Source organism: Parasteatoda tepidariorum, chromosome 9 (genome assembly GCF_982258835.1).
Source record: "Parasteatoda tepidariorum strain Cologne lab strain chromosome 9, Ptep-v5.0, whole genome shotgun sequence".
Taxonomy (NCBI): domain Eukaryota; kingdom Metazoa; phylum Arthropoda; class Arachnida; order Araneae; family Theridiidae; genus Parasteatoda; species Parasteatoda tepidariorum.
The window spans coordinates 43852918-43879686 of NC_141763.1; the positions used below are offsets into that span (position 1 = coordinate 43852918).

At 29.5% G+C, this 26769-nt stretch overlaps 1 protein-coding gene across 1 annotated transcript; it reads right to left on the reverse strand.

Moving 5' to 3' along the window:
- Positions 1-437: 437 nt before the first annotated feature.
- LOC107439572 (uncharacterized) lies at positions 438-15526 on the reverse strand. The gene is made up of 3 exons (XM_016052215.4): positions 14545-15526; positions 7589-7756; positions 438-1015 (listed from the first exon to the last, which is right to left on the reverse strand). Exons 1-3 carry the CDS (start codon positions 14935-14937, stop codon positions 944-946), a joined length of 633 nt encoding a protein of 210 aa, XP_015907701.1. The 5' UTR covers positions 14938-15526; the 3' UTR covers positions 438-943.
- Positions 15527-26769: the final 11243 nt, after the last annotated feature.

Genomic DNA, 26769 nt, shown 5'->3' on the forward strand with positions numbered 1-26769 from the left:
TGTAAGATTAAGCTAAATTTTGTTCAATAATATTCTCTACGTTGAGATCACAGACAAATTTGAATTTATGAAGATAGTACTTCAAATTCACTCCTTGAATTCTGATATCAGGTTGTTGTGTTATGAGAATTTTGCATAAAGATATTAAAAGTTCTGTGCGTCGATTCAAAATTTTCAAATTTTCAAAGGGAAACACTTGCTTCTTCGCAAACATGATTCTCACAATGAAAAATTAAAACGGAGTTAAAACAATTGTTTTAGCACGAGTAGTAGCGACGCTAAACGACGATGAAGAGAGTAAAATGGCAGCATTTAAATTATTGTGCTTTCTTCTTCTTTCTATTAGCTGATTTTGAGTTTAGTTGTTATTATTATTATTTTATTATTATTATTATTATTATTATGGTGAGATTTCTTTTTATTTAAAAATTTCAAAATTTTGTAACTATAAGCAGAAGAGCTAAATACTCGTATCTAATAACTCTTGAACACGCACCTTATAATACCTTTACACAAAATTTTATTGTATTTTCTCGAACAGTTGGTTAGGTATTAGCTCATGTTACTTTATGATTGGCTTACATACATATTGATTCATTGATTGATTTATTATATGATTGGGTAATTTTTAAAATTTTTTGACAATAGAATAAAAATGTACATAGTGTAAATATGACCCGTTTTTCTGTCTCTAAGATGTTGAAATAAAGTCAAAATGCATTAAATATAATGCTATTAAAAAAACAATACGAGGTTGTTAGTAAAACATCTCAGTGCAAAAAGTTCAAATATGATTCAGTCAAAGTCCCTCAAAAGTCACAAAAGTAAACAGTTCGCCGAAAATCATCAGAGTCTTTTCCGATTTGCTTATTCATATATCAATATAATATATGTTCAAGAAAAGATTAAAGTTCTAAATTGTTCTTCTGTTCAAAAGAAACATTTAACTCTGCAATGCATCAGAGAAATCATCATAGAAAGATAGGCAGCTGTTTTGATTCGTGTCATCCCAACTCTGTAATAAAATAAACCAGTAATTATTATTTTTCATACAAAAAATGTTAGAGATTTATGTAATAATTATAATTTTTTAATTATAATTCTTCCTTTACTTTCATTATAATTATTTTATAAATAGCAATTATGTTATATTTCGTTACAAATTTTTAACTTTATACATTATTATTTTTTTTAATCATTATTCATTTTTCTTTTTCTTTACTAAATATATTTCTTATATAATTATTATTATTATATTTCGTAATAAAATTATAACTTTACACAGTAATTATTATTTTTTAATTACTATTCCACTATAATAGTCGTTATTATAAATATTTCTTAAATAATAATAAAGATTCATAACAAAATTTTTACTACGCACAGTAATAATTATTATTTACTATTTTTTAATTATTGTTTTAATAACATTCATTATTTGCATAATACCAACTTTCTGCTAATACCTCATTATATGTAGTTTAAATAATATTTATCATTATATTTCGTAACAAAGTTATAACTTTACCCATAATTCTTTTTTATTATTATTCATTCTCATTTTTCTTCACTAAATATAATTTGTTTTATGATTATTATTATTATTATATTTCGTAATGAAATTACAAATTTACACAGCAATTATTATTCTTTAATATTTATTTTTATAATTATTTTCAAATAATAATTAATTTTCATAATAAATGCAATAATAATTATAATTTATTATTGAATTCATTATTTAATCACTGTATTTATCACATTTTTATTTGTAAAATACTAACTTTTTGTTAATATCTCAAAACAGGACCGCCTGCATATTTAAATATTTAAAATTTATAAAAATAAGTTAATGATATTGGTTTGTAGAAAACAACTTAGAGAATATAGAGGATAGAAATAAATCATTCATAAAAATCTTAATTTATAAATTTTTTTATAAAATTTATTTTATAAAAATCTTTAGTTTGCCACAAGCAATTCAACCACATAAAATGCTCGAAACCCCTTAAATCTCACTCACAAAAAAAAAATTCGCATCAGAGGTTTTATATCCCCTAAAATGAATTTTTCCCCTATAGTAAAGGGAGTTAAATCATTTATCTGGTAAAAACAAAAAAAAATCTTAAGTTGGGGAGTTTTTTTTCTTTCGAGTATGTTTTTATTTCGGAGGAGAGGGGGCTGGCAAAACTTCTTCCTTTAAACGAGTCAACTTAAAACACTTCACCAACATGCACACACACACAAAATAATCGAAAGACCCCCATCACCAATTGACAGCTCTCACCTGGCGCCCGGTGTGTGTGCACGCGACTAGCCCTGTGACGTCACACAAAACCGCAGGTGAGAGATCAGGGGAGGAGGATGGCCACGTAATAAAAATAAAATCGTCAAGTGCTCATCAGAGGTTGAGATTTTCGGTTGTAGAGTACAGATTGGGGGTACTACCCCCTCTTGGGTAATCACCCGTACTTTGACAGCCTTTCTCACGTGGTTTTTATTCCCCTTGCTTTTGTTTTAAGCGGTTTAAGGGCTGAAATTTAATCACGAACTGAATTTTTTTTAATATGTTGGTGGTTTAAGTCCCGTATTGAAGTCACGCGAGTTGAATGTTAATGATGATTGGTGAAGATTTAAAAGTTAGTATTGGTGCCGAAAATTTCCGATGAGATTTTTTTTTATTTTAAAAACTATCGAAGACTTTAGTAGCGATATCGAGAAAAAAAAAACTTTTTTTATAATAGTATAGATTGTGGGTAAAATAAAGAATAAAACCCCTCAATAACTTTTGATCAGAAAATTGGCTTTTTTGGAATAACTTAATGATTCAAAGGGCTAACCTTAAACATACTAATCAATTTCAATTTATGCTTTACAGCCGACCCAATTTTGAGTTTACTAATATTCAACTCCATAGCGTTGTAATTTTGAACCCAATCCAAAAGACAAGGGAACTCATTGATCTAGTATTGCGAGAAATTTGCCTTCGAGGAGAACTTTTTGAGGTTACATGAGGTGGAAAAACACAAAAGACCTCCCACGGTTAGCCTGACGGCAAGAGGGCTCAAACCCAAGGGCAAGAGGGCTCAAGATCCGTCTTCCACTGAGGATATTTTATGTCAGCACTGTGGTCGGTGAGAGCCGGGAGCAGAATTCGAATCTGCCCACCGATGCTGGGATCGAACCTGGGTCACCTCATTCGGGGTGAGAGGTAATTAATGCAGACTATACTTTAAATCAGTGCTCCTTAACCTTATTAACGCCGCTGATCGGTCAACGTTTGATAATTTTTCCATGACCCGAAGAGAGGGGCAGGGTTGTACGTTGATTGTTTGCATTTTAGATTGCTTCGTTTTAATAATTTTAATTGTATTTAAAGATGATAATTTAAGTTGTAGTATTTAAATATCAAAATAAAATATAATTTCTTGCGTAGTATTGGTGCGGCTTCATGCCACGTTTCTCAATTCCCGGTTAAACTCTCGTCTATGGAAAGTCGAACAAACGGAGAGAAATACATCACATTAAATGAAATGGAAATAATTTTATGTTCCTTAGGAGACTCGGTACCATTTGAACCACGGTTTTCTTTAAGTTATTTATAAGCTGATTTGAAAATCTTTATTTAATATATTTTGATTTCATATTTTTTGATTTCATATATTTTTATTTTTTGATCATTAATATTTTTTCTTTAAAAAAAACAATAATTTATTGTTTCCGAAAGTCTATGGGGAAATTTCTCAGTGTTTCCTACCACCGCACTCCCAGATAAATCGGTTTAATGCTGATCCATAATGTTGGTACCCTGAACCATAACAAGGTGCAAATTTGCTGCAATCTTAACAAGGTGCTAAATTGAACCATATTTCGGTTTAGGTTGAATCATATAATAGTTTTATTATATTTCAAAAGTGTCACAGTATAGTTCAATTCAGCTTATTAAAGTTTCTGAAAATTTGAACGATATTATGGTTTCCAGTATAAACTCTAATACTCTATAAATAAACTTTTTTCGCGTGTGTGCCATATATGCTAATGCTTTTTTATGCATCGTACCGGCAAATTTTTACAAAAACCTTTGAGTAATGTTATGGCATTTATTAATCTCATTATTGCTACAAAATCACCTATGATCCCAGATTCTCCTTTTTCATGTAAAATTAAATACTTCTAATAATTCTAAACACGCAGAAAGGAAAAATACTTCGTTAAGTGTTCAATAAAACATTGTTAGAAATTTCGCGGAAAAATGATTAAATAGCAATTTATTTAATTGTTATTCGACCATATTTAATCAAAAAAGTCGAATAACCATAAAAAAAAGATGATATTTAAACTATAAAGTGTGAGAAAAAAAAGTTTAATCTTTTTTTTTTCTCAATACGGTGAAACAACCAGAATTCAATCCCCGCCAACTAGGCCTACCTTAAAAACCCTTTTTGTTCCGTGCAGCTAGGCACATGCTCTGGCTGAGAGGCCTAATCGGTAATTATCACGACCGGTTGAACATGGGTTCGAATCTCAGCGTTGATACTACAATATTTCTACCTTTCCATCAAGACGTGATGAGTTTCCTGCATTCTTCAATCGGAGACCCTGGACTATTAGAATACGAAACTATAATTCATGCATATAAGACCCATAGTTCCAATGTACGTTTAAGTTTTATTTTTATGATTTATAAACAATGCTAATTGTTTATGGTTACATGGTTAGTTTTATATTCATTTTTTTACCCATACCAGCTGTAAAGGGTTTCAAAAACGTAAAGGCAAAAAAAAAAAAAAAAAATTTCTAACCGTAAACTTTATGGTTAATCGGTTGAACAGACTGCTGGCGGTTATTTTACCGTATTTTCATAATGAAAATTCTAACTGTGAAGAATCATTTTGTTTACAAATACATACATAAACACGAAAGGGTTTTTTTCTTCGAAGAACCCGCACCGGCATGCCATAATTATGATATAGCAACTTTTTTTTTTTTTGCTGCATGAAGAACTGTTGTCTAGCAATTAGAAATGACCATCAAATCACCTTGGTACCCAGATCACAAATCTTGAAAAAGAAAAGATAATAAAGAAATGAACACATGGTTATCGTGATCGCTTTCGCTAAAAACCACAAAACTGTGGTTTTCGACTAAAGCACGCCAATTTTTTTCTTCTTTGATTTGCAGTCAGCCGTAGCATTCACAAGCGTTGATTGTTAAATTAGAGATTTTTTTTCTTTCTTATTCTATTTAAAAACAAACCGAGGAATAAAAGGGTCCTTATTAGAAAGTGTGCGGTGTTGTCGTGATTGAAGATCGCCAGCGACATACTCACGGCACGCGCAACAGGTGGCGAATGTCCCGAACTGGTTCCTCAGGTCATTGCTGTAGCATTCTTTTACTCTGATTATGTGAGATAAAAACTTTAAAAGGTAGCTACTTTTTCTGATAAACGAGTTCTTAAAAACAGAGTTCGTTAATTTGCACATGAAAACAATCTGCAGTATGTAATTTTAATAATTTGTGGTTACCAAAATATATAAAATGTTTTGTTTTTTTCGTGGAATTTTCGTTTTGCAACCAACATAGATAGTTTACCTCTGGTGAGTGTGGATTTGTCTTGAATACAATTTCGAATTTCAGAGCGATGCATTGATATGTTACTTTGAAACTTTAAAAGGTAGCTACTTTTTCTCATCGACGTGTTCTTAAAGCAGAGTTCGTTAATTTGCACATGAAAACAATCTGTAGCATGTAATTTTAATAAATTGTGGTTACCAAAATATATAAAACATTTTTTTTTCGTGGAATTTTCATTTTACAACCAACATAGACAGTTTACCTCCGAGTGTGGATTTATTTTTAATACAATTTCGAATTTCAGAGAGATGCAATGATTTGTTACATTGCAGGACATTGTCCGATTAATGTTGACAGCACAAAAAGACGTTTTGTTGGATGTTTGTTGTATCTCTTATTTTTAGGAAATATTAGTATTGCTCATTTACATCTGCAATTGCCGATGTAATCAGCATACACTGATGCTAAAATTGGAATAAAAGTTATTGCTATACATCAATATTTCTTTTTTGCATCAGTCAATGTCGATGTAGTCAGCAAGCACAGATGGTGAATTTTAGATAAAATCCATTATTAATTAAAAATATTTCTCAATTACATTAGGAAATGTCAATATTTAGCGCATGTACTGATGGTGACACAATATCAACGCATGCTCATACTCTACAGTCGTGAAATAAGTAAGAAACTATAATATTTTTAAAAAAAATTCTGAGGTACACAAAACAGAGTATGTTTTTGTTCCTCTGACGATGTCGACATTGGGCAAATTTTGTACTTTAAGAATAACAGAATCACAAAAACGTTTTAGTGTAAATAGTGCTTACGAAATGTTTTTCGAGGAAATAACGACAATTCCGGACAAGAGTTCCAATGCAATTTTTATCCTGGTGATGTACCTTACGGGGACGCCATACTACGGGAGAAATTTTACTCATTGTGATTGAATTCTAAGTGAATGAGATGAGTATTTTAAAAATGAATTTCTTGACTCAGTTACGATGCTTTACTTAGTGGAGTTTGTATATCAAATTCGAAACTAATAAGGGCAAAATTAATTTTAAAAGATAACTAAAATGAATTTGCTATTAAATTAGAAGATGACGCTGTAGGTGTAGGTATAAACATTAAAAATGAATCAACGGACTAGAAATTTTCGTTGACGTTAAACATAAATGTTTTTGAGGTTTGTTTCTTAAATAATCACAAGTCAATGAATAATTATTCATTTAGAGAACGTTCTTAAAGAGAAAAATGTATTTATAATTAATTAATAAATTAATATTGTTGAATGTCGATAGCATCTCACAAACTTAGGAGCGAAATTTTCATGAAGCGAGGATACAAATATGTATCAAGCTTAAATAATAAATTTATCCTAAAATAAAGAACTTTCACTTTGAAATTACCGTTAAATTGCCGGCAGCAGTGTGGCCATACGATTAACCATACATTTATGGTTAAGAACATTATTTACTAGTGTTACGATTAAGAATCCTTGAATACGGTTTTGTAACCATTTACATTTAACGAATTAAATTTAAACGAACATTCGAGCTCTTTGGGTGCTGCGCCATTCATCTGTGAATGATAGCTTAGTATTCAAAAAGTCCAAGGTCACGAATTAAAAAATGCTGGAACACTGGAAAAACTTCCTGCATTGAAGGAATGGAAGAAATATTGTGCATGCTGCGATTGAAGAAATATTGTACTTGTTGAACTCCTGCTGTGAGATTGACCGATTAGCCCTCTCAGTTACAGTATGTACCCAGTTGCACGAAAACAAAAGGGTTTCATAATGCGGATCCAGTTAGGATAGAGTTCTTGTTGTTAAACCGTATTAGGTAAAAACAATCAATAAACAATTTTTGTCAGTTTGAATATCATTTTTTTACGGTTATTTGACTTTTTCGGTTGAATATAGTAAAATAACAATTACATAAATTGCTATTTGACCGTTTTTACCGAAAAATTTCTAACAGTGCAATAATTTCAGAAATTATTCATATCTTACAGAAGGTAACTGCAACCATCGCTGATGCAGTTCATTTTCTTTATTGAGTGAATCAGCCTGCACAGCAGCCCTGAGTGAAAGTTCGTCGTTCCCTATGTCTTCGTCGGCCTTGGTAAGCATTTCTTGCAGCATCTGAATATACTCGATAGCTCGGTGCAGGGTCTTGACCTTCAAAAAATTCACAAATTAGGCTACTGCCATGAAGACAGAAGAAACAAGATATTCAACAACAAGATATAAAGAAATATCTCCCTCATTTACATTAGCCCGTCAGTAATGGGTTATGAATTTTCATAGATATTTGTTGATTTGCGACTTAATTTTCTGTAATAGAAATGTTGATAAAGATATATTTTTTGTAGCACTTGCTTTATTTTAGGACAAAATGTATTAAAGACTTAAAATTCTTTGAGGAAAAAAAATCGTTAAAGCTTTATTACAAAATATTAACACTTTTTTTTTCCTAGCTGTGAAATTTCAATTAGATTTCTAAGTTCGTTTTAAAGGAGATAATTTCTATATTTGAAAATATAAAATAAATTGTGATAGTTAAAACTTTAAAACCGCGTAAATAAAGTTTTTATGAAGTTGCACTCAGAGAAGATCGTACACAGAGAAAAAAATTCTAGAAAAATTACCGTACTGTATTGTAATGACATTTCTGGTAAAAAAAGAACCATAATTCCAGTTAACAAAACCAAAATGTACGTTATTTAAACCATTCATTTGGTAGTTCTTCAGTTCATATGATAATGGTTCATCAAAAATTCTGGTTTTCAAAATTTTCGTTCTTATTACTTCACATTTAGTAAAAAATGCAAATACGAAATGTAAACATCACCGAACAAGTCGTTTTTATGTCATGCTCTAAAGTATCATGATGAAATTATCAAATTTTATCGCGTATTATAAAACCATATTTTATTGTTAATTTTTCCAAAATAATTACTAAAGCGTATTGGTAAAAATTACAAAGCTTTTCGGTATTCATATATAACCAAAAGCACGTTAAAATTTACCATATCCTGGTAGTTTTGACCATACTTTTATTCGCAATATGAATACAAAAGAAAAAAGGTATTTAACAAGATGTACTCTGCAACTTATTAAAAAAAACTAGTAATCTAAATAAAATAAACATTTGTAATAATAATAAATAAGAACATTTTTATCGATATTTCTTGATAATATGCGTCATACTTTTCGGGAATAAATATGTTGATAAACAAATCTTAGACGCTCGTATAGTTGTATATTAACTCTCAAATAATTAACTTAATTAATGCTTGAGTTTTTATCGCTTTAGGAAATGTTCAGCTTTTTCTTATTAAAAAGATTATGTGGATGTGAATGAAAACTAACAGTGATAGTTTGGTTTTAAATCTGCCTATATGAAGTGTCTAATCGAATTGCGAATCACAACATTTGCAAACACGAATTTTTCTTCAAAAAAATTCAGAAATTATCTAACTACACGAGGGCAGAAGAGAAAGGGTATTCAACAAAATACAGAGGAAGATCTTATTCATTCACTTAACCCTGCCACGTATTTTAAGTAATAAGTTTTACATTTTCATTGTTGATGAAACACAAAATACTTTTCTGAAGTATTGATCAAAAAGAATTTTTTTTTTCATTTTTTTAAATTTTTTTTATCAGGTAACGAAGAGATTGCATAAATTTCTTTAATGGGGAACAAATCCCAGAAACTTGAATAACAATAAATTAACGCTGCATTAATAAACTTAATAAATTAGACAGCTATCATTTCACCATTGCCTTCGTCGTTAGCATTGATAATGCAAGTGAAAAATATTTACACAAATATAACTACTCTACTCTAAGTACATTTAGAAAATAAAGAGTGGTCGAATTTACCAAAATATAGTAAAAATTACCGTGCTCATGGTTCCATGATAACACTAAAAAGCATGATATTTTTTACCAAAGTGCTTTGTTTTGGATTTTGAAAAAATTAACAGCAAAATATTGTTTTACTATAGGCGTTAAAATTTGGTAATTGTAGAATAATTTAGAAATTTTATGTGATATCTCAAAGCATGACATAAAAAAAAAACATTTGACCGGTTAAATTTGCATTTAAATTTTACTTAATGTGTAGAAAAAAGAGCTAAAATTTGAAAACCATGAATTTCCGTTAAAACCATTACCATATGAACGAAGCAATTACGAAATGAATGGTTTAAATAACATATATTTTGGTTTCATTACCAGAATTATGTGTTTTTTACCAGAAATATTTTTTTTCCATACAGTACGGTAATTTTACCAAAATTTACTTCCCCGTGTAATAACTAAACAAACATAAGGGGCAGTTAAAATGTTATGTAGCACCTTGGTTCTTTTGCAATCAAACATCAGGGTATCTAAAATCAGGAAAAAATGCAATTTATGTAAATTAATTTTTTTTTTTTGTTATTTATTTTCAAAAGTTTTCTTGCTTTAATAAAAAAGTCTCATAATAATTTAGATTTTAAATGATTTTCAGCTTAGTTTTATAATAAGAACTTAAAACTTTCGGTGATATGTAAAAAGAGAATTTTTGCTTAATATTTAGTTAAATACACTGTCATGATTAGAATAGCTGGAAATAAATGTTTTTTTTAAGTAGGGATTAAGTTATTTTCGGCGATTATTACAGAAATTTTGGCAAATTAGTCTTACTTTCGAACAACCTTAAAAGCTTCTTTTACAAAGATCCGTTGCATATTCAAATCGGCTATTTCTTTTAGAAAATTAAATAAATAATTTTAATGTTTAAAATCTGGGCACATATTTACACGGAGGAAAAAAAAATGGTAAAATCACCGAACTGCGTAATAACAACACTTCTGGAATTAAAAAAAATTTTTATTAAAAACCAAAATATGCGATATTTAAAACATTCATTTGGTAAATTTAACGGAATAAATGGTTATGCCATGCTCTTAGGTACCTTCATAAAATTACCAAATTTCAACACATTTACCAAATTTTATCATAGATAAAAAACCGATAACTTTTTTTTAATTTTACCAAAATTATTACCAAAGAACCTTAGTAAAAATTACCAAAGCCTTACCGAGCTTTTTGGATTTCCCATAGAGTCAGAAACACGGTAAATTTTATTATATTCCGGTAATTTTGACCATATTCTTTCTTCTTAGTATAAAGTTCAAGAATTAAAAATAAATATTAAACATCGCCAATGTCAGGAAAAGATTTTGTTGAAGAAGTGTCTTGATGTTGCTCTGAGAGATTATTTTTTCTGAAATCAATGATGCTTTAGAATAAAGAAAACCTTGTAAAATACCAGGTAATGTAAGCCCCAGGAAAATATTTTTTAATATCCTTATCTTTTTCAAGATGTGGTCCTTCTCAAAGAATTGCAAAGTCAATCTATTGTAAGGAAGAAAAAAACTACTGTCTAAACGTAAAGCACAACAAAAACCACATTAAGGGAAGGCAAGGTAACAAAATGGTATTTACCGCATTGAAAAATAAATGTATGGTTAAAAACAAAGCCTTACACATTTATCTTGAAGGCATAATTTCATAGCATAAATTTCGGGGAAAATGGGAATAGATTATGGGAAATAGTAAAATGGGAATAGATTAAAACACGCGTTTGAAAAATAGACAAAACTCAAATTCCGAAATCGAGAAAATAGACATACGCATTAAAAAAAGGCATGAAGCTCAAAATGCGTGTTTATGAAAGTAGCCGTAGCTTGAAATGCAAATGCACATTAGAAAAGATGCACATAGCTCAACTAACGTGTTTATGAAAAAGGTGATTGCTTGAAATGCACACTAGAAAAAATGTATATAGCTCAAAATGCGCGTTTATGAAAATGGTCATTGCTTGAAATGCACATTATAAAAAGGGCACGTAGTTCGAAATACGTGTTTATGAAAGTGGCCATAGCTTGAAATACACGTTAGAAAAAATACACATAGCTTAGCTAACGTGTTTATGAAAAAAGCGATAGCTTGAAATGCACATTAGAAAAACCTTTTATAGCTCAAAATGCGCGTTTACGAAAATGGTCATGGCTTGAAATGCACATTAGAAAAAATGCACATAGCTCAACTAACGTGTTTATGAAAAAGGCAATAGTTTGAAATGCACATTAGAAAAAAAGCACAAAACTCAAAATGCGTGTTTGTGAAAATCGTCATGAACGTAAAAAAAATACAAATAGTTCAAAATGAGCGTTTAAGAAAATAAACAAAGGATTTAAAACTATTTTTTTAAACTATTGTTATAACAGTTGTATTTCAAGAAAAAATTTATCAGCTGTGGTGTTGAAAAAAAATCGACGAATTTTTATATTAGTTTGGTCTGTGCTTTAAAGGCAAACGTAGGTGTTAAAAGTTTTGGTTCGTAATAACGGTGCTTCTTGTGCTATGACCAGTTTTATACTGAGCTATGTTTATTTTCTAAATCACGCATTTCCTCGAATGTACATTTTGAGCTGCTGTATTTTCTAAACACGCATTGCGAGCTATGCGCAAAATGTAAAGTTCCTCAATATAATTCAGTTTTTAAAACGATACATGTTGTCTGCACTAAATTTATATTTAGAATTAAAATATAACTCAATTAAAATCACTAGTTTACTTTTCCAACATCGTTTGGAAAAGGGTCTACTGTGCATTTTAACATTATGTAACTAAATATGTTTTGCCCAAGCTTTAAATAATAATGATAATTAAAAGTAATTTATAAATATAACTAAAATGACTGCAAACGAAAATATTTTTTTTTGCAGAAGAATTTTTTTAAAAATAAATTATAAAACAACAAATCCTTAACAGTTATCTTTTTTTTATTGAAAAAAGAGAAAAGAAAAAAGATAACTCAAATTTGTTCATAGTTTTTCTTGTCTATGGAACTGCAAATAGAACTCGTTATTCTAGTAGAAGTACATATTTACACTACATCAATCATATTTTTAATTTGAGACTACCTCAAAATTATCAACACTTAATATGAAAAGCATTTATTTTAATTTCTGTAAATGATTTAGAATATTTAATTGACTACAAACTGACGAATGTGATCTTAAAGCGAAAAAAAAAACCAGTTTTCTAATGTTGTCTGGTTTTCAACCTTTCATTTCCACGATTTGCATAGTTGAATAATTATAGATATCATTTAATTTAGAAAAAAAACCCATATCGAAAGTATTTACGGAATCAGAAGGATCTCATTTATATTCAAAACATGCCTTTTGAAACATTCTTTATAATATGTTATTTAATTCATTATCTGCGTTTCTTATTTTTTTTCCTCTCTTAGAAGTTGCATAAGTAATTGTTTAGTTTCTGTTAATTTATCTGAAAATGCATATATTAGTGAAAATATATAAATTTTTTATATTTTTAAATTGCGTTATATTTTGACAGTAAAAAAGTAATAAATGGATGATTCTTGTCTATCATAAACTATACACTATGTATAACTATATAAACTATATTCAGATACTATCATAAACTATATGTCTTTTTATGAATTGTTTAAAAATGATAGCTTGAAGAAATAAATATTTATTGCAAAAAAGTATTCGACAAAATGTGTATTGTATATTTTTAGAAATATGCATTGTATACTTTTTAACAAAAATACGTAAGAAATCTTCCAAATTAGAAATTATAAGAATTCCACAGCAAAAACAACAAACACTAAGCAATTGGTTTGCATTATAATTTTTTCAATATTAAATAATTAAAATTTTATAGAGCATAAAATTTATGTAATTGTATGATTAGATTAGAATATGATTAGATTAGAATATGGTTATATTATTACTATTACTCTGATAATTAGCAGTACATTTTTATTGTTATAGTTAATAAATTATTTAACACATTTTTTTAATACGATTAATAATTCTTTAATTTTATAGCCGACACAATACACGAAAATAAAGCTACATTCATAGAAACTGAAATTGAAACTACTGAGAAACAAAAAAATAATTCTGTTTGATTCTAAAAGTTATTCGTGTTTATTTCCTTTTCAATTTTAGTAATTATTAAACTCTTAATTGTTATTAAAATTCCATTATTTCCATATCATTTAAATAATATAAATAGTTAATTTGTATACAATAGTATACGAAATAATTAGTATTAGTAGTAATTTTGTTTTGCATTTTATCCCATTAAACTTTTTATTTTGCTTTTAAATAACCCAAATTAAAAAAAATTTCGTTAGTTTTAGTTAAATCAGTCGCAAACATACACATTTATAAATGAAGGTAAGTAATCATTTATATTTATAAAATACAAAATAAATCAGTCTTAAAACATGAAATCTTTAGCTTATTAAAATGTTTCAGTTTAAAAATTTTAAATATAATGCATATTTAGAAAAATCTATTTAAAAAATTCTATCTTTCTGTAATCCATATTTATACAAACACTCTAGGCACCAAATAGAAAGAAATAAAAACAGTTTAATTAAACGTTTCCACAAAATATATTTTATCTATTCTTGGAATAAGTATGCTTATTTCTGATGATACAAGAGCTTTTCGTGCAGTGGAAAAAATTACAGTTACCAATATTCTAATAAAAACTTAAATGTGGCCAAATAATAATACGTTTGTTTCAACTTGATCCATTAAAGCTATCTAGACAGTTTTTATGGAAAATAAAATTAACGTTCAGAAATAAAATAAAAAAATGGAGGCTCAAAGGAAAACAAGAAAACGATTATGAAAATCTATCATTAATAGAATCTTTTGTATAAACTATTGCATCCTTTTTTCCTATTTTAAAATAATTTTAAACAAAATAAGGCTGAAAATGCATAAGATTAACAGAGTGATACAAATTATTCCACCAAATTAGGTTGAATACTTAACAATTATTTCAACGAAAATATGAATGCAGAGTTTGTTAACAGAACTGATTTTAAAGTGGATATGAATTATTAGAGAACTTACCTTGGAAAGTCGTTTGCTTTTGCTTTCAGTCGGCACACACTTCCTCAGACGAGAGAACGCGGTATTGACGGCTTGAACCCTCCTTCGTTCTCTGGCATTCCTTCTCGCCACCAGGTGAGGAGGTTTCTCTCGGTGAGGTACATGTTTATAGCTGCTCTTATTCCCGCTTCTCTTGCTCTTCTTTTTCGGTGCCGGTGGACCATCCGTCGTTAGAGCGGATGAGGTTGATTCAGGAACTGCGGCATCAGAAAAGGGACTATCATCAAGAACGCCTTGCAGCAAGTGTGAAGTATTATTCCAAACTTGAGATAGTTCTGATTTCAAGTGTGGAAGTGCATAATGAGAGTCATACGAAAAAGAATGCGTAGAGAACTGAGTCATTTCCTGAACCATGACGGTTATTAGAAAGTCGGATATTTAAAACCTATACACTGTTTTTTCAAGCTGTTCCATTTTTCCCTTGAAATAGTTCATAAATTCGTTGCAAACGATTTAATAGTTATTCATATGTAACTAAAAGTTAGGTTTAAGTAGTGGTTGTAAGTGTCGTGAACTTAAGTTCATTTAAAAAATGGAAATAATGAAACTTTTAATTTTAACATATTTTTTAATAGATCCAATTATGCCGCATGGGTTTATTTTAATCAAAGTTTTATTGATATCTTTAAAAAGTTATAAAATGTAAGTAAAAAGTAACTAATTCCTATCCATTTTTAAAACTAGAAGTCGTCTGCAAAGTAAATAATGTTAAAATCCTTATCCTTCTTAAAATATCGTTTGCAGAAAAATAAGATTTGTTATTTTTCTAAAAATTTGCAAAAGTGAAAAATTATCGTTTTAAAATGTTATTAGCAAAAACATTAATTGGATAAAGAAAAACAATTTCAACAATTTGATTCTAAATGACAACAAATCACATTGCCAATAGCACGGTTGAGCAGATTGTGATGCGTGTAAACCACTTTATATCTGGGGATATAATACCTGTCGGAGAAGGGAATCAGATAAAGGTACAATCGGCGCGTGTGCGGCGCGTGCCTGTTTCGACGAATCAAAATGCTCCAGTCGGTGCAAGCTATTGTCTAGTTGGCTGGAATTAACCGCCCCAATGGAATCGAAGTATTCATCATTTAGTCACCCCCCTTTAAGCTTTTATTTTTAAAATACTTGAAACATCTTTCTCTTTGAAGCTTGTGGTCATCTTTTTTCTTTTTCTATTTGGAAACTAAATTGCACATCGATAGGATTTAGTTAATGTTGAAGCTTTATAAATGGGGGTGATCTACTAATTTAAATAAATCAGTAAGAAATTTAGGATTACATATAGTTTCATAAAATAAGATTTATTAAAACATAACATAAGATTCTATAAAATGCATCATAAACCTATGCAAGTTTAAGAGGTGTCATATATTTTCTCTGAAACAAATTTTCTTAGAACATAACTCATTAATTTAGGTTTATAAAAGTAAATTACAACAGATTAGATTTGCATAAGATTATATACAATTCAGTTAGGTTAAATTGGATGCCTACGCATGACGAAATGTGGCTATCTCGATACTGTTTGTTTGCTGAAACGTGGCAATTATTTTACGTTTGCAACTGTTCTTTCAATTCTATTTCGAGTAAGCCAAGCCCGTCAAGTATCAATTCTCTTTAGTGGTACATTCTATACTCTTACACAAAAAATGTTTCACTAAGATTTCAATTCTTTCGCTATATATTTCTTACTTAACACAAAGACAGACATGAAGCCATGTAAAAAACAAACTAATTATGTATCGAAGTTTGCCATGTACACAAAGCAAAAATGTATCACGGTTGCAATAAAATACATCAAATAATAAATTTAAATTAAGTCAAAGACGTAGACGAGAGAAAATTATATTTAAACAAATTTCGTGTGTGATATGGCTCTGTTTTTAATGAATATTCTAACTTTGTGAAATTCTTCTCGAAATGCAAGTACCTAATTAAATCATTTTTTTTTTCGTTTTAATTTTAGGAAACATTTTAATTTTAAGGAATCATGGGTATTATATTTTTTTTCTTCACAGCATTAAAGTTGAAAAGTGGCAATTTTCTCGCATCATAAATTTAGTTTTGCAGAAAAATAAGAAAATATTTGCGTTAGTAAAACAAATCGTTCTCCGCTTACTTACCCGCATGATTGCTTATTATTCATCATTGATTCGCTCTCAAATGTTGGTATTTTTCTCGAAGAATCAATAAATATTTGTTTATTAAGTATAAATATTAACAAAGAAAATTTTCTTAATAATCAGACGTAGAACATTTTGTTTTTAAAATTTCATGACTTATTTCGATGTCTCATCTTTAGTGCAATTTTGAATTCAAGTATTAAGACAAAAACTCATCTTCAGTGTTAACATTTGGGAGGTAAAACGATTTGTCCTTGTTACAAAGAGTGGCAAACCATGAAAATTTTCTATATTTTTCTAACAGGACTCCAACTTTTGATTCAATTACTACTTAGTAAAACAGTTAAATAACAATCAGTTACATTTAACTAACCAGCCGCGGGGTTACATGCAAACTAAAAATTTTTAAAGGAAGAGCAGAATTTATATTCAATTTTAAAAAAAGTTCAAATGCGTACTTGTATACTAACTGCTTGCTATTCTCACAAAATATTTAATCCTGGTACTTTTTTTTACATATAATTTCTTTTAATTCATCAAAAAATCACCCTCTTCTTGTAATTTTTTAAACACATTTAAATCAGGCAATATATAATTTATAATATTAATTTAAAATTTTTTTGGTGGTTAAATGAGTTGGAAAATAACAATTGTGATAAACTTAGGTGACTTCGTAGCAACTTGTTCCTTTGTATATATACTTACAACTTCAATAAAATGAAGAATTGCGAGATTATACAAAATATAAATCTCAAAAGATAAATACATTTTTCTAGTTCTTTCAGCAAAGAATATATAGTAATTATTTGCAGCAAAAGTTTTTTTTTCTTTTTTTTTAAAAGAAAAAAAAACTTTAAAATACTAAAAGTCCTTTACCGTTTTTCAAAATATTTTATAGAATCCGGAGCAGTTGACATCTCTGTAAATTGTGGAAAACAATTGATTCCGCAATTTAGTGGATCACCCTAGCAGATTAGCTACACTGTAAAAATTTACTATAAAAAATACCAGCACTCAGGATGCTGGTACTTTTTTCCGTAAAATCCATTTTTATCCGAACATGTTACGGAACAAAAAGTCTGACATACCGTAATTTTTACAGTATTAATTACAGTAAAATCACTGAAAAACCTCAAATAAGTAACAATTACTGTATAATATTTTACGGTAAAAATGGATTTTGCGGATGATGCACCCAAAGTACCGGTACTTCTTACTGTAATTTGATACGTAATTTTTTGCTGTGTATGTAATATGCATACCAAAGTTTTTGAGTTGTTGCATATTCCTTCAGACGTAAAAAAATTAAAGCTTAAGAGTTTTTTTTAAACATCAGTTGTAGAAAGAGTGAATATGGAATTTACTTTTTTTTTAATTCAAAAAGTCCGAAATACGAAGAATATTTTAGGATATGTGTGTTAGCTTGACAGCACTTCATCAGGGGACCTTTCTGTTGTCAGTGGTAATACCAAAAACTGACAGTGCCCCGAGGCCCCATAATGGATAAACAAATAAAAAAAAGCAATTAGAAAAATTGAAATGAAAAAGCAATGAAAAATTAATGACAAACAAACACAATTTAAAAGTACACAGAGTAATAATGAAACACCTACATATAAAAAAAAAAAAAAAAAAAAGATGAAGTTACAGTTAGAATAACCAAATCAAAATAAAATATCAATTACCAAATCATTAAGAAAACTGGAATTTACCTATAATTTTACTTTAGCAACAGCACTAAAGAAAGAAAAAAATTACATCGTTGTGAATTTTTGCGGACACAATTTCCTGCTCAGTTTACAGAAACCGTAACAAACAAATTTGCACACAAAGATTTCATCAACAATAGCAACATGTGCCTTGTTAGATTTGACTCTGATTCTGAATGCATCCGATTGGTTTCATAACCAACCACGCAAAGAATAAACAGCGGACTATCAATTTTATTTTACTAGACCCGACAAAGAAGTTGCGTACTATTACAACCATCAATCACGCTCGTCTCTTGTCTAGATTCAAATCGTTGTTTACATTGCTAGGAGGTTAGTAGGGAAATAAGAACCAACAAAACAGGCCACCCCCTACTTTTGAGATTTCTATCACGCTGAGAAAGCAGATTCGAAATGATTTAATGAAAAACATAGAAACAGTTGCTTAGAATGAAGAACATTAAAATATTTTTGATACCTTTGATGCAATTATAAGGCATTTACATTAGACACTTTTCAGTTGAAAAGGTCTGCCAATTTAAGATATTAAGTGTTATAAAATTTTGGTGTTCAGTTATATTTTATGTTTATCAATATGAAGTTTTCCTAAATTGTACAATGTGCAAAAAATAAATAAATAAATAAACAGACAATCCTGAATAACTTTAAATTTAATGGTAGGATCTTCACGTTCTAGGATTCAATATTTCGTGGTGGTGACCTTGAATATGCTTGTTAATTAGCGTTAATAAGTTACAAAAATTGACATATAACGTACTTTCTCTGAATAAAGATACCCTTTTTTCGACGGATTCGGATTTCTGACCCTAAAAATACGGGGGATATCCGCAATCTAGGAAATATAGTCCCAAAAGTTTGATCAGGAGAGCGGATCAAAGTTTGGACCCCTTAATGTAAATTTCACTTTTTGCGCAAGCAAAAAATATCTCGAGAGCTTTTTAAGTGAATTGAAAATTTCTTGCACGCATTTATAAAGTTCGTTTATGCCTGCAAAATATAAGTAAATATTTATTCCTTTTTGTTTCTCTTATTTATATTTTGAATTGTAAGGTATACAAATTTTTACAACATTTAAAGAAAAAAAGGTTATTTTTCACGGCAAAATATTAATTTTGTGTGAAATCGGTCAAATAGTTCCTGAGAAATCAAATTTTAGAAATACGACTTTTTCAAAATTCGATTTCTCAGGAACTATTCGATCGATTTCATTTAAATTTTCAATTTTGCCCTATTTAAAATTACAGTCTTTAAAATGATGTACAAAAAGGAACATTGTATATTTTACAATTGAAAACTTTTTTAAAATATCAGTAAGTATTTTTTAAAACGTTCATTTAGGGAAGTCAAGATATTAAGTAAAAGTAAAATCGAAACATTTAGTCAAATTTGTAAACTTACCTTTAAGACTCTGTACAAGTGATCCAGGACTTTAATAAAGCATGCAGCAAATGGTATGAAAGTTAGAAAACAAATATTTAACAACTAACTAAAAATTTCCCAAATTTGGTCAACAAAATCACTTAAGTTGAATCAGTGGTTCAAGTGACTCCGAAAATCTTTATCAAAAAATTGTCAAGAAAATCTGATTTTTTACCTGTCAATACTCAAATTTAAAATTCTTTACAGTATATATTGAATTATCAACTTATTGAGTGTGTGTCTGACATCTTTAACTTCGAAAATCTGTTTGACACACCTGTCATTTTCATTTTTTTTAAATTATTTTTCCTTTTCCTATTTTTAATTCTGCATTGTCAACATTTACAGAATTTAAACTACTGTAAGTAAGAGCTTCCAAAATACAAGCTTGAATTTTCCAAAATAATTTGTTATTCAAAAATATTCTTGATAAATCTCATCAAAATTTTTTTGTGCACTGAAAAACTTTCGAAACAAATTACTGTAAAAAGTACTAGCACCCTTAGTGCAGCATTCATGAAACCCATTTTGCATTATAAAATCCAATTTTATCGTAAAATTTTATACCGTAATTTTAAAATAATATTTATTTAATTACAATGATTAAGTGCTTTTTTTCATAATGAGAGTGTGTTTGACAGCTTTTACTTCTGAAAACTGTTTAACACAAGTACAAAAACTTGATAGCTCCATTTTTTGAATTATATTTTTATTTACCCATTTCTGTATTCGTTATACAATCACAGAATTTATATTACTGTAAGTAAGAATTTCCAAAATACAAGCGTTACTTTTTCAACATAATTTGTTACTCGAAAATTGTCTTGACAGATCTCGTCAAAACCTTAAATTTTTGGGCACTGTAAAAAATTCCGAAACAAATTACTTTAAAAGTACCGGCAACTTTCATAAAACCCATTTCACATAAAAATCCATTTTTATTGTAAAATTTTATACCGTTTAATTACAGTAATATTTATTTAGTTACAGTGATTAAGTGATTTTATAATAAATATTAGTGCAAAAATTACCGTACATAAAATTTTTTGTTCCGTAAAATTTTATGACAAAAATCATTTTTACGGAAAAAAGAACCGACTTCCTGCTGGCGCTGGTACTGTTAGCCAACTGAGTGCTGGTACTGTTAGCCAACTGAGTACTGATACTTTTAGCCAACTGAGTACTGGTACTTTTAGCCAACGAAAATCTTTCGCACACATTTCTCGTTTAACATCACTTTTGAGATTATGCATTTTGCACAAAAATGAGCATATGTGCACATATGCTCATTGAGCACATATGCTCACTTTGAGCATATGTGCACATTTTGCACAAATTCCGCTATTTCAAATTTGCTTCGGAACTATTTTGTCTCATTTTTGATCAATTTTTTGAAACAGTTTTTCTTACAGTACCTAATTTTTCTCACAAAATACGATGAGATCAAAATGAATCAGCAGAATCACTATTTCTTTGGTTGCCAGAATCTAGGAATAAGGAATAGTTTTTTTTTTTTTATTTGGTTAATTTTTTTTAATTAAACGTACTTCTTGGACCGAAAGAAGTCAAAAACATTTACCATAACTGGTCTAGAATTTTAAAAAATTTCGTATGCAAAGTTTTTTGATGGATGAAACAAAGGAAAACCCTCACGGTGTATTTCCACATGCTTTTGCCACATATTTAAACAGTGCTCAATGATATAATTCGCTGTTTTACTTACAATAATTTGCTTCAAAACAGCTTGCTCAAAAGCATATCTTTGTAATAACAATTTAACAGTAAAGCTGTGTAAACCGAAGTAAAACTCCTTTCTTAGTAAATCGTCAAATATCATATATCAATCAATCTATTTCGCAAGCATCAGCCATGATTTTTGTGCACCCAACTATCGTCTGAGAGATGACGGTTATTTTACATTCTTTTTTAATTCAAACTATTGTTTTTTACTGAACGAAATATTACAGCGGGCCACTTAAATGTCCTCGATGGGCTTCTAGTGCCAAGTTGAAGACCCCCTACTTTAAAATGTAACATAAATTGCAATTTAGTGACCGCATTCGGAAACGCACAAATATGGCCAGTGTACTCCGCATTTCAGAATATATAGGCTGCTTTTACGAAAAAATAACTTTGTATCAACTTACAACTTTTAATTTCTTGCAAACGATACTAATATTAAAAAATATTCACGCGTTTCAAATTAGACATGTACAAAAACATAACTTTTTTAGAGAGTTTATGCAACTCTCTTATTATCTCCCAAATAGTAAACAATCAGGAAGTTAAAATACTCAGTCTTTGAGCATAATTAGAATATTCAATGATCCTTAATCACTTCACTTAGTCTTGTAATGTATTATTAATTGTTTCCATATTTAAAAAAAAAAGAATGACATGAAAGACGATAACTTAAATGCACTTGAAAATAAAAAAATAAAACAATAGGTTAAATCGTTTGTTGCTCGCGACATGACACTGGGCTGGCATGCGCAACAGCGATCCATTATGTGATATAACATAACGCTTGCAACATAGATGAACGTGATTTCATGTTGAGGGGGTTGCTGCGCCGCAGCAAAAGGGCCAGGTGTGTTGTTCGGCCTAGAGAAGCACGGTTAACCGTCCATCGCGTGTATTCACGCACGTCTATGACCCCCGGTTCTCGTTTGCTGTTGAATGTCCACTGATAGAAACTCAGACTAGATAAGAGAGGGGGATGGGGGAAGATTTGTGTTTTCTATTTATTTTTATTGCATTTCTTTTTTAATTTTAGACCCTCCGGGGGGTCGGCAGGTGAGAGAGAACGTGTGCTCGTGAAAAACTGGCACGCGCCAATCTGAATAATATTTTCTTGCGAGAAGTTTTTATTTGTATTCCTTTGTTTGTGTTTATTTTTTTTCCTGTGGATTTAAAAAGGTAATTATTTAAAAGAGTACGCAATGCTCACGCGAAGACGATAAAACAAAACGGTTTGCCTATTTTTTTTTTAATCCGTCTTTATTAATGAATAGCAATTTCTTTAACGACCAGTGAAAATTGCTTCCTCATTACAATTAATAGTGTTATAGGTCAGTCGCGAAACGTACGGCCATGATAGTTAAAGATTAATTGTTTCACAATAATAGATATGACTTTATATAGGAGGACACTCTACCATCTGCTCGCTGACGCTCGCCAACCCCCGGAACTGCTTTCGTATTTCCTTTCGGATTGCTTCGAAATCCGAGCTCGCTTCACTCACTCAGTGGATACGTTACTTTGCATACATTTTTGAAAACTAAAGTATAGAACAAATAGTTCCTAAAACGATTTTCTGTGCAAAATTATAATAAAAAATTTGGTTCCTGTACGAATGATGTTCACTATGTTATGCCATATGATGCTGTTGATCTGCTCTTGCGCTTTGAAGTTTATCAGCAGTATTCTTGGCCAATCTCCGCTGATTTCGTTATTCTATTGGCTCCTCTCTTTCTGCAGCATTTCTGATAGTTCTTTGCTAATAATGTTTTTCTGAAGTTTCTTTAGACCGGTTCTCTCTTCTTCGTAAATATACCGTACGTAGATTATGAAGCAAAATTTAAACTCTGAGAAAATTTTACTTAAAGAAAAGAAAATTTAACTTTCATCAAAATATTATTTAACTTTTAAAAAAATTTAACTCAAAATACGGAATTATGAAACAGCGTTCAACTTCTTTTCCTTAAACTTAAAACAAAATTTAACTTAAAATATGTAATGCTGAAACAGCGTTTAATTGCTTTGCTTTATGGTGATGCCAACTCGTGAAAAGAAATTTCGTCAATTTTATAACCACGCGCGTATAAGTGTTTTATATAATATAGATTATTATGAATGAATAAGATGTAGATTCATTTAACATTTTATTATAGTATTGGCTATGAACAACCAACTCTAATATGAATTTTATATTTCATATTATAACCGGCAGCGAACTAAACAATGTTCAACTATTTTATTTCTATATTTGATATCCGTCGTTGAACGACCGACCCAGTTTTGGGGTTTACGACTACTAATGTTCAACTCCGTAGCCTTGTAATTTTGAACCCAATCCAGAAGACAAGGAAACTCTTGGATCAGTACCTCCAGAGGTATGGTTTGTTATGGGAGGACTTTGTGACTCGACAGATTTAACGTGCATCAGTCACCATTTACTTCACGGGGAGTCTACGGCCGGCGGGTATCGAAAATGTTCAAGTATGTAGAATTTAGGGTCCAGTTATATTAATTTAGAACCCAAATCAAAAAAAGAGATATCTCCTAAATCAAAGATTTGGACAAGCTCGCCCTCGGGGAAAACATTTTGGATGAAACTAACTCTAATTTGCTTTACATGGAGAACGAAAACCACGAAAACGTCGCACGCCTAACTCGATTTCAAGGGTACTCTAACTCTCGATTAGTCTGCCACTGGGATATTTCACGCCCGCATATTGGTCCGTATGACTTTAGAACAGTATTTAAATTGACCAGCTATCATTGGCATTTAGATTCGCGTTGGCGCATTGAAAGGTGCAGGAGTTTTAAATGTTTGTTGAGGTTGTCTGTACAACAAACTATGATTTTATCCCTAATTAGATATTTTTTATTAAAATTATCTTTAAGATTTTATACAAGATACAAAGATTGGCATAGATTTCAATGAGTGTGTTGATACAGACACAGAAATTTAAATTTTTTGGAAAAACTGGACCACTATAAAATATCGCCACTCCACTAATAAAATATCACCGTTTGTGAAGAAAAAAAAATAGTTTTATTTTTCTTACATGGTAACTAGTTTTATTTTTCTCACTTTATTAGAATGAGACAAATAAAATAATTTTCAACTAAAAAATTTTTTGAAGTATCAATTTGTTATTGTAAGCTTTGTAAAAATTTATTAAATAGTGCAAAATCTGGTTTTTTGACATACAATTGATTTGAAAAGGAAATAAAAATTTTCTAAGTTTTATTATTAAAAATGAAATTGTTATTTTTCGATAATTCTAAACTATATTTATCAACTCTTAATTATTTACGTTTTTATAAGAAATGCTTTAAATTTTGATTCCAGTTTCAAGTTAAGTTTTTAAGTTTTACTCAATAAATTGCAAAGCACTCCCTTCTAACTAAATATACTTTATAAATTAAAATGCATTTTTATCCAGCTTTATGTCTTATTTTATTAGAATTAAGAGCGTTTTTAAATCAACGATATTCAAATAAATAGTGCAGTATGAAAGTTGAACTTCTCACCAAACTTGTACATCTTAGATTCACACGGTTTTATAATTATTTATGTATTTAAATTAATTTATAGGCTTAGTAATATCTATGATGATTTGGATAAAAATTTAAATCACATAATTTTTTTTTTACGTCTTGAATGCACAGAACTGATTAATCATTTTATGCGAGCAACAATTAAACATTTTATCACATGGAGAAATTGTTTGCTTAAGGTTGCTAAAGATATCTGACAGTTGTATGTTTCGTTGTTTCGTCTTTTTTCTAGTTTTATTTAGTTATGGTTCTCACTTCTGCTAATTAAAAAAAAGTATTTCATCTGGTCCATTAAAAAATGCAAGTTTTTTGTTTGGAAGAAATTGCGTGAAAAGCTTGTAAAGAATATAATTCAATATAATCTATTTCGAAAATGCTATAACAATACAGAATTCGGTACTGATTAGTAGAAATGGTTTATTAAAAAAGAAGCACATCTATATAAGACAATATTGCAATAGACTTTTGAAATAAAATATATTTATTTATTTGACAAAAATACATTTATTAAATGGTTGTAATAAAATTGAATTTAAATAATATCTGGCAGTTTTATTAAAAAACGCATCAATTTTCAGGAGTTCTTTTAAAAAAAAATAGATTAAAAAACGATGTCGCCCCGATAATCAAAATAATTCAATTATTCAAAGTAGGTCCAGTTCAAATTACTTCTGAAAATCCAGATCCTATTGAACTAAATTTAATTCTGTGCTTCTGTTGTTGTTGTTTTTTCACGAATTTTCATATAAAAATAACTTCTAATAAAAATTAGATTCAGATTTCTCAGAATCGGAATTTTATTTCTTCTACATTATGCCCTACTTCCAAATCATTAAACTCAACAGGTAAAATTAAACAAAAAATAAAAAAAAACTATCATTCCCCTATCACTGCATGTCTCTTATTCTATCTAATTACTCCTATACATCTGCCTACATATCTTTTTTTTCAGCCCCCAGAATTCGAATCTTCGGCAGCTGCTCTCGAGCCTCTCCATTAAAAGTCTGCCTTCATAATATTCCATGGATTAGAATAACCAATGATTGCGGAAAAGGAGACCAAGGGGAAAGGGGTGGTGCCCAAACACCCCATTTTGTTTATTGGTGACAATTCCTGCCAAAAGTCCCCTTCCTGATCCTTCTGAATTGGATTTTGGATGGCCGATGCATTTAATTTATAAGTTAATGGAGGATCTGATGAAAGTTTTGGGCTATTTAAGCACGTGATGTGGTTAATGAAGTGTAAAAAAAATACCCTGGCTGAAAGGTGGGGTTCCTAAAGAAAAGGTGAAGTGTCAGTGACCCTGAATCTTAAAAGTCTTAAGAAATTTCTCAATAATCATCTAATCATCGTATTAAAAGTGATTGGATGATTTAAATTAATAGAGTAATTCCTTGTTATGTAATTTAATATCATAGAAAACAACGTCTAAAGCTCACAAATGGTTTTTTTTAATTTTTTTGTTAAAATTGAGGGTGTGGCACTAAAGCATGTTTTATAATTTTTTTATTTTTTATTTATTTATTTGTTTATTATATTTTTATATTTTTTTACAATTTTAGATTCACAAATGTTGCTTTCAATGAAATTCGATAAGATAATTGTTGACAAATATCTACGCA